The sequence below is a fragment of the Manacus candei genome, unplaced genomic scaffold (assembly GCF_025592945.1).
Source record: "Manacus candei isolate 608988 ecotype Guabito, Panama unplaced genomic scaffold, ASM2559294v1 h1tg000081l, whole genome shotgun sequence".
Taxonomy (NCBI): domain Eukaryota; kingdom Metazoa; phylum Chordata; class Aves; order Passeriformes; family Pipridae; genus Manacus; species Manacus candei.
The window spans coordinates 5,276,001-5,289,858 of NW_026138129.1; the positions used below are offsets into that span (position 1 = coordinate 5,276,001).

General features: G+C 41.0%; 1 protein-coding gene across 5 annotated transcripts in view; it reads left to right on the plus strand.

Annotated features, from left to right (window-relative positions):
• Positions 1–13,858, plus strand: part of UTRN (utrophin) — a 368,491-nt gene that overhangs the window by 64,012 nt on the left and 290,621 nt on the right. For all 5 annotated transcript variants that reach the window (XM_051811059.1, XM_051811060.1, XM_051811062.1 and 2 more), the window contains 2 exons: positions 9,368–9,460; positions 10,895–10,972. In XM_051811059.1, the coding sequence (XP_051667019.1) occupies positions 9,368–9,460; positions 10,895–10,972 (171 nt within the window). The remainder of the gene's footprint in view (positions 1–9,367; positions 9,461–10,894; positions 10,973–13,858) is intronic.

Consider the following 13,858-nt stretch of genomic DNA (forward strand, 5'->3'; position numbering starts at 1 on the left):
CCTAGTATGGTCCTAGCTGCTCCTGCTGGTAATAATACATAATGAGGCTTAATTGCAAGCTGAGGTCAGTACTGTTACGTTAAATGTGTTATAATAATGTAAGCTTATGTAAATGCATTTAGTAAATACACTGGGGAGAAAAAAATCTGCAGCATTGCTGATGCCTTGTGGTTGTTTTGCTCGCTTGCTGCGTCTAATATTTGCATTGATATGTTTACCCTCTGTCATGTTATCAGTCAAGTCTTTTAGGGGTTCTGTGGATTGAACTATCTTTAGCTTTTTAGCTTTGCTGCTCCTTAAACTCATGTCTGTCATCTAGCAGAATCAAAATTTCCAGCATATCTCAGTAATGAGTCTTACTTCTCCCTGACATCCCGTTAGTCTAGGGTTTTAAATAACTATTTAGTTGCTTGTAACTATTTTATTTTTAAGCACCAGTAGTGATGTTTAATTTGGTCTATAAGGTGTTTTCCTCTTATGATTGTAACTTTTTTTTTACTTGGTATTTGAATTCATTGCTTTGGTACTAGTGTCTTGTAGAGATGCCATAACTCCTTAGGCATATTCAGCACGGAGTAGAGCACACTCAATGAAATGTACGTCACAGCATAGCTAGTATTTATGTATGCTGTTCTGTAACTCCTGCCTGTCAGTGAAAGGAAAATGGAAAAAAAAGGATCACATTTTAATAAAAATACGTCTGTAAACAAAGACTATGGTCTTAAATTAGAAATTGGCAAGATTATTTGTTGACATAGTTGTTTACTTTTTGCAGTGACCTTTTTGCTTTCTGATTTGTTTCCCACATTGAGTTCCCATGTACTGGCCTCATGATGTAGAAGCACTTGACATGTTTGTTACTCTGTTTTGGTCATGATAAAGTGTAATTCTTGCTCCTTGTGTTGTTTAACGAAGTAGGACATTGCCATTAATTCCCCGTGAATGTACTTGAACATTGGGAATAGTTCATGTTCTACTTTAAGAGCCCAACCTGTTCAATATTTACCCCTTCTTGAGAAAAAGAGGAACGGGTTCTTTGCAGCTCTACTACTATTTTGACCTATTTACTGGGCATCTTAATAGATGTTAAAAATAGTCATATGCGGGTTAAAAACAATTAACTAGAGACACCTCTGAACTTCATAGAAGTGACATTTGAAGATCAGAAGAATCTGATGGAAAATCAATATGTACTGCTTCCCATGTCTTTTCAGGGTATTTTGGTGTTTCTGAGGTGGCAGATGATATAAATGGCAACTAGGGCTTTTTCCAGCACTGATCTGAGCAGCTGGAACTCATCTGCTGCATTCCTTCTGTGGCTGGTGGAGGTTGTATGTGTGGTTTTATGAAATGTGTTACTTTCCTGGTGACAGCCAGTGTGCATTACTGTGAAACTGAGAGAACCTTTCGTCCTGGTTTTAATATTGTTACTAAGAGGTCTGAATCAGTATCACTGAGGAGGATGTGAAATAGAGGCGGCTTATCTCTTGCTCCCAAATATGTTTGACATTCATTTATTGGAAAGGTTAGGTTAATAATGTACTTTCAATAATTATTGATTTAAAGCCCATGTAAATTATCTGCTGTAAGTAATTACAATATAAGAAAACTGCATGTTTCTAGTTAAACAAGTAGGTAGACATTAAAACTTCTTTAATGATTGCCTTTGCATGTCATGTTCAAGAACAATATGCAAAGAACATGAATAGCTGATGTTTTAAAAAAACAATGTTTGTTTTACTGAGAATTTGTGACTCTCTTTTTCCTCTATAACTTGCCTCAGTTTGATACAGTTCCCCATTGGTAATAAAGGGATAATTAAGAATGTTCTACTGTAGAATATATTCAAGAACAATTGCTGCCTTGCAGCTGTGTGTGGCTTTAGTAGAACAAACTGTAAATGCTGCTGGCTGGTCTTTCTACTATCAGCAGCGTTGGATGACTCTTAAAAAATCTGGTCTGGATTTTGTTTATATCTTCTTCCATTTCCTGGGAACAATTTCTGACAAGGAGAAGGAATGATTTTTGCATATTGGCTGGCCTGGATGACCCTTCTTTGTGAGTAATTCTAGATGCACACAAGGAAGTGTGAGTCACCCTCTTAAACCTGATCCAGGTAGCGGAGCTGAAAGATGGCCAAGGGGTATGCTGCTGCTGCTGTGAGGAGATCACTGTGTGTGGTATCTCCTTCCCAAATAGTGCTGGTATCTTGCTGGAACATGAAAAGCTGATGCCTGAGGTGACTGGTCTTGCCACATATGGCTAGCATCTGGTCTCCACCTGAAAGGTCATTAATAAACCATTGCTGCCTTGTGAGATGAATCAACAGAAAAAGTGATTTCTGCTGTGGATAACTAGCAAAAGTTCTTTGTCTCTTCTCTCTCTTACTTGTATTAACACAAAAGCTGGCACCAAAATATTTGTTGAAATAAATGTAATGTGGTGGATTGGATCTGGTTCTGATCCTTTGTGTCTGCCCTGTGGTGCATAACAAATGTGTCACCATGTAAAGTTCAGAGGAGCGCAAGCAGGCCTAGCCCCAGCTTACATATGGTTTTATTTCGTTACTTTCCTTTCTGTTGCTCTACCTTCCTTTCCCTTTCCTCTTTCCCTTTCTTATTCCCTCTTCCTCTTTCCCTTACGCCAACCCTGTTAAATGAATCAACTCGTTTCCTGCTATCAGTGCCAATGTAAAGCATTGGGGAACCAACGTGACCTCTTTCTAAGTTATGTCTGTTAATTGTGTTCTTTTGTGTGTTTTATCAAACCCTTGTGTCTATTACAGTAACTGTGCAGCTCTGCTGGCCAAGCCTGCTTGAGCAGGGGGAGGGATTGGCCAGTGTTTTGTGTTTTGTGGTGTTTTTTTTTTTTTTTTTTTTTGCTGTCGCAGCAAACATAAGCAAAGCTGAGAAAAACTACCTTCTGTTAAGTGATAGAAATGTTCAGTGAGGAGGATGTGAGTGTTTTACACCCTGAACTGCTACAGCTCTTCTGGTATGTGGTGTGTCCCTGCCTGTCCTTTATACTATCTTTGTAGTATAAACTGGACTCTATTTTGTCTTTGAGAAAGGACCCATTATCTGCCTTGTATTTGTACAGTGCTTAGCACAATGTAGGCTGCTCCTTAAGTACTTACTAACACAACTGTGACTAGCCATTTGCCCTTGTGAAGTGCTTGGTATGGTTTGTCACTGTCACTGTTATAAGACAAATACTTAAATTTCTTGATTCATTATGCTCAGTGATGGACTGCTTCTCCTTACAGGATACTGGCAGGGGCTGAACTACTTGATACTTGTGTAGTCTTTAAGTATCTAGAAAGTGAATAAAATGTCAGTTCTGAAAAGGAGAAGTTTAGATTGTCTTAGTGTACTGCATACTAGGCAGGACTCTACAGAGAGGAAGAAATACATGTGCTTTTGACATACTGCAGATTGTATATTTATTTGTGTGTGTGTGTGTATCTTGTGTACAGACTTCATTTTTCAGAAGGCCAGATTGCTTTCTGGGACTTAGGAGTGAGCAGTAGGGGTATGGGCAGGGGTGGTGTGGGAAACAATCTGCAGAGCCCCATGCCTTACTCTTTAGGATGTGAGAGGACTTCTGCCCTGCCCCAGAGCCCAGGCTCTTGCTGCAGCACAGCAGACTGCCCCAGCACAAAGTTGGTCCCAGGGCTGTCTGCTTCACGACAGTGCTGTCTCCGTGGAACAAGTGTCCCTGTGGTGGGAGTCAGGGTAGTGGGTCAGAGCTGGGGTTCAGTGGGCTCCTGGCCCCTGGTTTGAATCTAGCTCCTTGACTAGAAGCACAGGTTTGACCTTAGTGGCTGTGTATTGTAGTTCCCAGATTGCCACAGCAGCCTGCCCCAGTAGACTTGGTGCTGGGCGTTACATGTGAAGCGATGGGGGTCTATGTGTGTTTTATCACAAGGAGATGGTGGTGATGGCAGCAACCTGGCCTGGCTCATGCCTAGCACAGATGGGCCAGGCATGAAGATCATATCTGTTTTGTCAGCATTGCCCCAGAGCTTTTCATGGCCTTCTCTTGAGAAATGGATATATGGGACTATCTCTTGGGCTACCATTTAAAGAAATTGTCTTCCCACACCTTTCTATGCTTAATAAACTTTGTAAGTCATACAGCTGTCAGAAACTGGGATCTGTAGCTGTTATGTCTGGGAAAAGAAAGTAGAAGATTTTTTTTCTGGAGCACAGTGGGTTGCTGTCAACTGCATCCCAAGAAAGTGGGCCAGCATCCAGCTACACTAGACGATAAAGCAGTGATGTTTTTGACTGCACACCACATGACTCTCATAGCAGATCCCACATGGAAATGTGTGTTTAGGTGTGAGGAAAAAGCATGGGTGGGAGGAGGTAGTGTGAGCAGAGTAGGATGCAGTGCCTGTGCGGTCTCTGTTCCCATTGCAACATCAGCTGACTGTCAGGGTTGGCTTATTGCCCTGATGGGACAACTGAGGCTGCCTGGGTGGCAGCTGCCACCAGGTATCTGCATGTGCTTCACGTGGGTGTGGGAAGCTGGAGGAGCAGGTTTCCAGCCTTCCTGATGGGTGTGCTGCTGTGGAGGATGGGGATGGGCTTGGTGGGGTGAGTGGTGTAGCACGTTCTTAGCAAACTTTAGTCACCTTGCACTTTGGAAATGCTTCCTGTGGGCTGACTTCCTGGGGTGCATCAGGAAAAACATCACTAACTGGTCACAGGAGGGGATTGTCCTGCTCTGATCTGCACTTATGTGGCATCACCTTGAGTATTGTGTGCAGTTTTGAGCACCACAATATAAGAGAGATATCAAGCTATTAGAGAGCACCTGAAGAAGGGAGACGAAGATTGTAGAATATGCTGAGTTGGAAGGGACCCACGAGGATCATAGAGTCTAACCCTTAGCCCTGCACAGGACCACTGCCAGGAGTCATACCATATGCTTCCCCTCGAGGCCGTCCAAGGGAGGGCGACAGAGATGGTGAAGGGCCTTGAGAGGAGGCTGTATGAGGAGTGGCTGAGGCCACTTGGTCTGTTCAGGCTGGAGAAGAGGAGACTGAGGGCAGACCTCATTGCAGTCTACAACTTCCTGGTGAGGGGAAGAGGAGGGGCAGGCACTGATCTCTTCTCTGTGGTGACCAGTGACAGAACCTGAGGAAATGGCCTGAAGTTATGTCAGGGGAGGCTTAGGTTTGATATTAGAAAGAGGCTCTTCACCCAGAGGATGGTTGGGCACTGGAACAGGCTCCCCAGGGAAGTGGTCATAGCACCAAGCCTGTCTGAGTTCAAGAAGCATTTCGATGATACTCTTGGGCTCATGGTGTGACTCTTGGGAATAGTCCTGTGCAGGGCTAAGGGTTGGACTCGATGATCCTTGTGGGTCTCTTTCTACTCAGCATATTCTGTGGAATACAGAGGCTTTGCATGTTGCTTTGTCTCTGTTTTGAGGATAGGATAGCAGATACTTTAATAAACCAGGAAGGAGTAGCTTAGATTGCAGAAATAATTAAATACTCTTCTGCTGACCTTAAACTGACAGCAAAACATGATGCTCTGATGGCCAGTGAAATGGAAAAGTCATCCTCTTGAGAAAGCAAATCTGAATTATTTCCACTGTCACAGCAGGATGCATTACATGGGGCTGGAACATACCATGACCTGTTGAAATGAATGACTGAAAGCAGGAAGTTGTTCAGCTTGTTTTTGTGCATGTGACGTGAGGGGATGGAAACAAAGAAAGAAGGCTGTATGCTCTCTATACCCTTGTTGCAACAAATTTATTGAGGATATATAGCTATAGCATTCTCAACTTTAGTGTTATACATGTGTGTGTAGTTCTAATTTTACAAAATTATAATTAATTGTATAATTATAAAGACCTTCCATCCATAGGGCCTCTGACAGTGTCTCCCACAACTTATCACTCAGTTGGAGAGATACAGGTTTGATGAATGGACTGTTAGGTGAATAAGGAATTGGCTATAAAGTTGTATCCGAAGACTTGCAGTCAACTGCTAAATGTCCAAATGGAGATCAGTAACAGGTGCTGTCCCTCAGGGGTCCATGTGATGTGTAGTGTTCAGTATTATCAATAGCATGCAGTGGGTTTGAATTGCCCTCAGAAAGTTTGCAGATGACACCATGCTGAGTAAGTGCAGTTGATTCACGGGTGGGAATGGATGCCATCCAGAAGGACCTCCAGGCTTAGAGGAGTGGGCCAGTATGAATCTCATGGAGTTCAACAGGGCCAAGTACATGGTCCTGTCCAGCACCTGCATCAGGGCATTCTCCAACATCAGTACAGACTGGGAGATGGATGAATTAAGAGCAGCCCTCTGGAGAAAAATTGGACATGAACTGCCAGAGAACTGTGGCCAGGAGGTCAATGGAGATGATTCTTCCCCTCTACCCTGGAGAGACCCACACTTCAATGGCTAACAAGTCATTAGGTTGTGGGGTTTTTTTGGTTTTTTTTTGTTTTTTTTTACTTTCTCAGTGAGTGTTTGAGTCTTACTGCATCCATGTGGTGATGCAAACCAAATGCAGACTAAATTTTTCTGGTGTCTGAGGTAATTGCATTGTGGATCATCTCTTCCTGTATTACATCATAAACTGTAGAAGAGGCTTCTCCTCATCTGTGCTTAAGTTATCCTGTTCTCCAGCTCATAGAATTGCAGAATGGTTAAGGTTGGATGGGACCACTGGAGATCATCTAGTCCAGCCTCCCTGCTCAAGAAGGGTTCCCTAGAGCATGACTCCACAACCTCTCTGGGTGATCTGTTCTAGTGTGCAGTCACCTACACAGTAAAGTTCTTTCTTAATGTTTAGATGGAAGTTCCAAGAGGCTCCATCGTCTTGGTGCTCTTCCTTCAGATACTTATATACATTGATAAGGTTTCAGTCACCTCTTCTTGAGGCTGAACAGGCCCAACTCCCTGAGCCTTTCTTTGTAAGAGAGATTATCTACTCCATTTGTCACCAGCTTTGTCACTCGTCGCTGGACCTGCTCCAGGAGCTCCACATCTCTCTTGTACTGAGGAGTCCAGAAGGGGACACAGCACTTCAGATGTGGCCTTATCAGAGCTGAAGAGAGGGGCGGGATCACCTCCCTCAACCTGCTGGCAGTGCCCTTCCTAATGGACCCCAGGATAGCATTGGCCTTCTTGGCCACAAGGACACACTGCTGTCTCATGGACAGCTTGTTGTCCACCAGGATACCTAGGTCGTCCTCTGCAGAGCTGCTTTCCAGCAGGTCAGCCCCCCCAGCCTTTATTGGTGCCTGGGGTTATTCTTCCCCAGGGGCAGAACCCTGCATTGAACTTCAGACAGTTATCTGTCCATCTCTCCAGTGTCGAGGTCCCTCTGAAGGGTTGCACAGCCCTCTGTGGTATTGGCCACTCCTCCCAGCTTTGTGTTGTCAGCAGACTTGCTGAGGAGGCATCTACCACCTCATCCAAGTCACTGAGGATTAAGTTAGACAATACTGGGCCCAGTATTGAACCTTTGGGAACACCATCAGTGACAGGCCTCCAACTAGACCCTATGCCACTGATTATCTCTGTGCCCTGTGCTGTTCAGCTGGTTCTCAATCCACCTCACCATCCACTTGTCCAGTTCACACCTGCGGAGCTTGCTTATGAGGACATCATGGGAGACAATGTCAAAAGGCTTGCTGAACTCCATGTAGATAACAGCCACTCCTCTCCTCTATCTTTCCAGCCAGTTGTCCCATCATGGGCTCCAACATGCTTTAAAGGTTTAAGTTGCTGTGCAGCTGTGAAGCATCTGAATCATCTGAGAAAGTGCATGCTCTGGGAGGAAGGCCTTGCTGTGCTAGAGAGGCAATAGTTGAGCTCAGGAAGTGGCAGTATGTAATGGCTGAATGTTATCAAACACTGATATTTAGTGAATACTCCTATTTGATATTGGTCTGGCATTGCTTTCTACACCCTTTGCCTAAATATGCATCAACATGTGTGTATACACATTTTTAAGCATGACTTTTAAAATTAATTGGAGAATAAATCTGTCAGAAAAACTCATTGCAAAATAATTTATTGGCAGATACTTAGTCTAGCATCTGTGTCTTAAGAAGTGACCTTAGTTAAAAGACTGTTCTTGCCACTGTTTAGCTGGTTGAAATTATGAGTTATATTTAGTTATGTTTCTGTACAGGAGGCTAAACTATGGCTCTGCAGCTGTTCAACTCTGGTTTTTGTAGTTTTAGTAGTGTCAAATCTAATTAAATTGGAAATTTAAGGGAAGCCCCTTATGAATTCTGGGGAAAAAAAGACATTTGTTAAAAAATGGGGTTCAGTGGGCCATTCAGCTCTCTTTTTCTGATTTGTTAGTCAGCATTTGGCAATTACTAGCATCTGTCAGGGCAGGAGGAGATAACTGAGGAGGAGATCTATGTCATCTAAGTCATGTCATGTAAGATGGGTCTTTGACAGTCTTCTTTCTGAAGAGCAATGTTATAATGTCAAGGTGATAGGAAAAGGCAATATTGGAGTTTTTGGTGGTATGTAAAAAATTTTTCCTTCTCAAATTGGCACTTCAAAGGGACACTGAAAGCAGTGGTTTAATTGACTTCTTGGTAGCTAGCAGGTGAGTATTACAAAGCAAATGCACTTAGTTGTTGGCTTTCTGCATGTTTTCCCTCTGCCCTGTAGAGCTGTCCCACAATGACTTTCTAATGGCCCAAGAAGGGATAAGCCTAAAAAGGTTGATTCCGCTCTCGTCTCCTACCATTCTTTACAGGGTCCCTCCATGCCCAAAGAAAGAGAATTAGAAATGTGTAGCTCTGAATTTCACATTTGTCTTCTTTTTCTATGCTAGAGAAAGTGATTAATTTATTTCAATAAATGCTACACCTTTTGATCTACTAGTCTATGTAGAGTAGTGACACCTCCTTACACAGGGCTCAATTCCAAGTCCTTTTTTGTCTTTTGTCTTTTTTCTAAATCTGAGAGAATTTGTCTCAATGGCTTCTTTCTGAAAAGCCCCAGTTTATTCTTCCTTTAAATGCAGCCAGACCAAAGCATTCTTTCTCAAATGACTCCTCAAACTTGCCAAGTTTTCTTTCTTTGCTATCTTTGTGTGTTAATGCATCCACCCTAATGTGAGCCAGGATGCACTGCTTTGGTTCCTTAGTACAAGGCTGTGATGCACAGAACCATAGAAATAGGGAGGAAAAAAAAACCCACTAAAGAAGGGAAGGATTCTTTCCGGATCACTGTTGCAGTCCCCTAGCTTTCATTTACTACTTTCAATACCAAATAAGAATAAATTGAAAGATAAAGAAGAAAAAAGTAACTGTTTTCTGGAAAGTTCTGCTTAAACAGTTTTTATTACTGCTTTCGTTTCTTCTACAGAGTGGGAAGCCCCCAGTTAAGGACATGTTCACAGATCTGAAAGATGGAAGGAAGCTTTTGGACCTTTTGGAGGGTCTGACAGGGAAATCTCTGGTAAGAAAAACATCTGAATCCTATTTCCATTTATTAAGAAAAAACAAACCAACGAATAAACAAACACAAACCCCAAACTGTGGCATGTTTGTTTTTTTTTTTTTTTTTTCAATTTTAACTTATTTAAAACCCTATTTTGCTTGTAGTATGTACTTGTTCTCTGCAGTTCCAGTGAAATTCCCATGAACTGCACTCATGAGATGCAGGGTCAGGCTGAAGTTTAACTGTGTAACCCTCCCTTGAGGTTTTACTTACTGTCTAGCAAAGCGTGTAAAAACAGTGGTGTTATTCACATAGTGTATGTTTTTCATAGAGATCTTTTAATGGTCTGTTTCTGGATGATCAAGGAGACAGCGTTCAGCTGGTTACCTGTGGGTTCTTAATAAGCTCATGAAAGATCTCCCAAAGAAAAAAGGCAACAGCTAGTATGCAATGCAAAAATCTGCATCTTCATTGAAGAATTCTGTGATCTACATTTTGGAAAAGGCTGAAAACTGCTCGAGTTGTGTATGGGAAAGTGTGTGTGGCTTAGAACTCTTCCCTTGCTAACATTGATAGCTCTTCAGAAAGATACATGAGGCATGGTAAAAACTGTGCCATCAGTATTATCGCATCACTTGGGATTAAATTCTTGATTTCACTATTTATAATAAATCTCATCAACCTTATGAGGAACCTTTAGCCATTTAAAATTTCACATTGCAAGCTTGCCTTGTTTTTTAAACAGATGCATTTCATGAGCACTTTTAATAATTTGTTGTGTCCTTTGAAGTATGCCCAAGACAGTAGGACTCTTTTGGTTTCTAAGTCGATTATGTGTCCCAAGTTCAGCTCTATGCTCTTGCAGTATGATCGTGTTCTGCCTCAAGAGTCAAATTGTGGTGATTAAAAGCAAATGGAGTGGCAGGTATTGTCGAGAGTTGAAGTGTCTTTTGTTTTGTTTTTTTTTCCCCCCTTGATATTAAAAGGAAGGGAAAGTCAGGAAGTATAACTTTTTCCCAGTATGCAAAGATCTAGCAGGCTTTTGGTACCAGAAAAATAAATTGCTGCTTGTTCTCTCTTGGGAGCCAAAAAATTTCAACTACTCTGGCAAATGTTCAAAAGCCTCAGATTTCCCCGGGAACTCTCGCTTCGCTGTTGCATTGCCAGTTAGTAATTCTGTAGATGCTGGGAATAAAATTGGATTTCCTGAAGATAAGATGAAACACACTTGGAATCCAAGGCTTGTTCTGTGCCTCGAATTGAGAAATATTGTTCTGACCAGTTTTCATTTTGAAATTATTGTGGATGGCCTTGTTTGGTTTTTCTTACCACTAAAAAAAAATAGTTAAAATCTGGGGAAAAGATAGAAAAGATCAGGAATTTTTCTTTCAGTTTTATTTGGTCTGTCAAGTTAATTCTGATGTTGAACAGATTGTAACTTTTTATTTTCAGCCTAAAGAACGAGGTTCCACACGAGTACATGCCTTAAATAACGTCAACAGAGTACTGCAAGTCTTGCATCAGAACAACGTGAGCATGTTTTTGCACAACTTTTTGATAGATTGTTTAGTTAATTCTTGTGTGTAAATGAGTTCAGAATGCAGAAAATAAAAATTTTTAGTACCTAAAATAAGAATTCAGTGAGACGGGTAAACTGTTCTTAGTTTTCCTTATCTGATGTAGAATTTAAGTGTCCAGCAATTTTGTGACATCTTAAAATGCTAACTTAGTAAGTATTAGCTAATCTGTGGTTTGTTGAGATGTGTTCATCTCCCAAGACAAAGGTGGCTTGAAGCTCTACTATTGCACAGCTAATGAACCTGGCAGGACAAAAAACTAATTTCCAGTGGTGATGTGTAACTCTCACAGAAATGTGTAAGGGGATAAGTAAGCTTTTATGGGTGTTTTTCATGTCCTGCTCTCAGTATGCAGGAGGATCTTTTCAATGACATCTGTCAACTCTGTGTCTGATGTGTACTGTTTCTAATTTGCAGTTCAGTAACTGATCAGAAGAACAAACAAGCAAACAAAACCAAATCCTCCTTTTAAGAAAAATGAGAAGAATAATTGTTTGGTTTAATATTTGCTTTTACTGCCTGGAAACCAGTAGTGCTACAGTAAAGTGATTATAATTTTTCCCCTGAAGAACAGTTCCTGAGAAGTGCACAATCTATAGTTAGAATTTCTATTTGTAAATGTCAGGGCACTAAAATAACGTAATAAGAACATTCTGGCAATAAAATACATCAGGTACAAGAAGGTACTGACATATTTATTTATATACACTACTGATTGAAGAGTGATACCAACAGGCTGTATAATGCTGCAGTTTCTCCTCTGTGTTGGTGGACTAGTGTCATATTTCTAGGAAGCAGACAAAGCTAGTAGTGGGTTGTTTTTGTTCTTTGAGGTACTGTAAATATTGATTAACTTTTTTCTAAGGATAAGTAATGAGTTTTTTCAGCTTGAAATTGATTTATTTTATGATGATAATAAATAATTAATACTAAATTACAATAATTAATTAGTTCTTCCTGAAGCTGATAGGATCTGGGTTTCTGGAAGTAAACCGATGGTCTCAGTTAGCTGAAGGTTGTTAAGGTCATGTACTTGATTTATACCTAGTGCTTACCTTCATTAGAAAGTGTGTTATGTGTTAATATGAAGGGAAAAGGCATCCACTAAGAAGCAGCTGCATTCTGTTGCTAGGCTATGCAATATTCATAACTTGTGAAATAATTTATGAAAGTGTTTAAATGTATATTGCAGAGATCAGACAAACCTAGGGTGTAGGTGATCAAGTGATCCTGTGAACCTCATCCTTTTAGCAGAATGGTTCTAAGTAATAAAGTTCAACATTTTTCATTTGTGGATCAATTTTTTAAAAACAATAATTACAGAAAATCCACTGGAAATCATTCTGTATAACCAATATCAGTCTACTGTCTTTTACTAACTTTGCTTAAGTCTCAGTAGTCCACTCACTACCCTACTGGATTGCTGGCTGCATCCTGCAAAACACTATTACAATACAAAAATGGGCATGTCAAGTATGGATGGTATGGATAACAAGAGGAATGCATTATTAGTAGTATTATTCTTGATATGTGATTAAAAACTGTGAAGTGTGTTTGTCATTACCCATTCTTGGGAGTGTTTTTATTCTATTAGAAGTGAAAAAAACTCTTACAATGCAATTGCTTTATTTTTTTCACCCTTGGTATTTAGTCTTGCTTTCTGTTCCTTGTGTTCTAGAGTGCTTCCCAGTGTGTTTTTAATGACCTGCACTGGTGATTCTTTTGGCCTGTTCTTGCCTACTTTACGCTTACCTTAAAATATATCCTCAGTATTTGCAAAGAGTATTGCTGTAATTTTCTGTTCTAGGTGCTTTAAAAATTGAGAGAGGAAAATTGAGACATCCAAAAATTTTTTTTAGTACTTCAAAGTGTAATTTGTGGTTCCATCTTAGTCTTACAACACAGTTTTGATTTGATTCTCTTAACAGAGACACCTATGGGGAACTGAAAATTGTCAAGATACCTGAAAGCAATGAAGTTACAAGTACATTTTGCAGGATTGAAGCTATTTATATTTATATATCAGCCTTATATCCTTATATATCAGCAGTATCATCTAAAACAAAACAAAACTTTGTTCTTGTCTATTCTGTTATCCTAGGCTATGTCCACTGAGAGTCAGAGATGGCCTCCATTACTGTCCCATGATTGTCCATATTGTTTAATTGCTAGCCAGCTCCTTGGTGCAGGTGACCAGTGCTGATCCAAAGCAATGTCCATATACAACTCTTAGAGTTAGTGTAAGCTGGGAGGTATTTCTGGTAGGCATTGTGGCTAAAACTGTTTTGAAGTAGGGGTGAGAAAGAAATTAAAAAGCTTCTCCATTGAGGTGAAATGCACTGGTGCCACTTGCCCCTGGGGCTGGAGGATGCTCCTGGCTCAGATTATTTACAAGAATGAAGCCCAACATCTGCCCTATGTTGGGAGTGTATTGCAGCATCTGCTGTGTGCATTTGTAGACCCAGGGAGGTATCTGCTTCATCTGCTGTAGGCAGCTGTTCCTAGCCCAATTTCCATAAGTGTGTGGTGACTTGGACACCACCAGTGCAAGGTGGTTAGAGTTAGTGCTACTTTCTCTGCATTAACTGAATGGAGACTTGATGCCCCAAATTAGTTCAGACTCCAAAGTTGCACTGAGTTAATATCTGGTCATGTGCTCCAATCTTTGCTTCTTCTCAGGTCTGAATACTTGATGCAGTAGTGGGTTGCCTCTCTTGCCCTCTTGCTTACTAAAGTAATCTCCTTGTGTCTCTTTTCAATACTTTCAGTTTGACTGTTTTGAACCCCAGTGGGGTCCTGGGCATGTAGGAAACTTGAAAATCCAATTTTCCCTTGAACT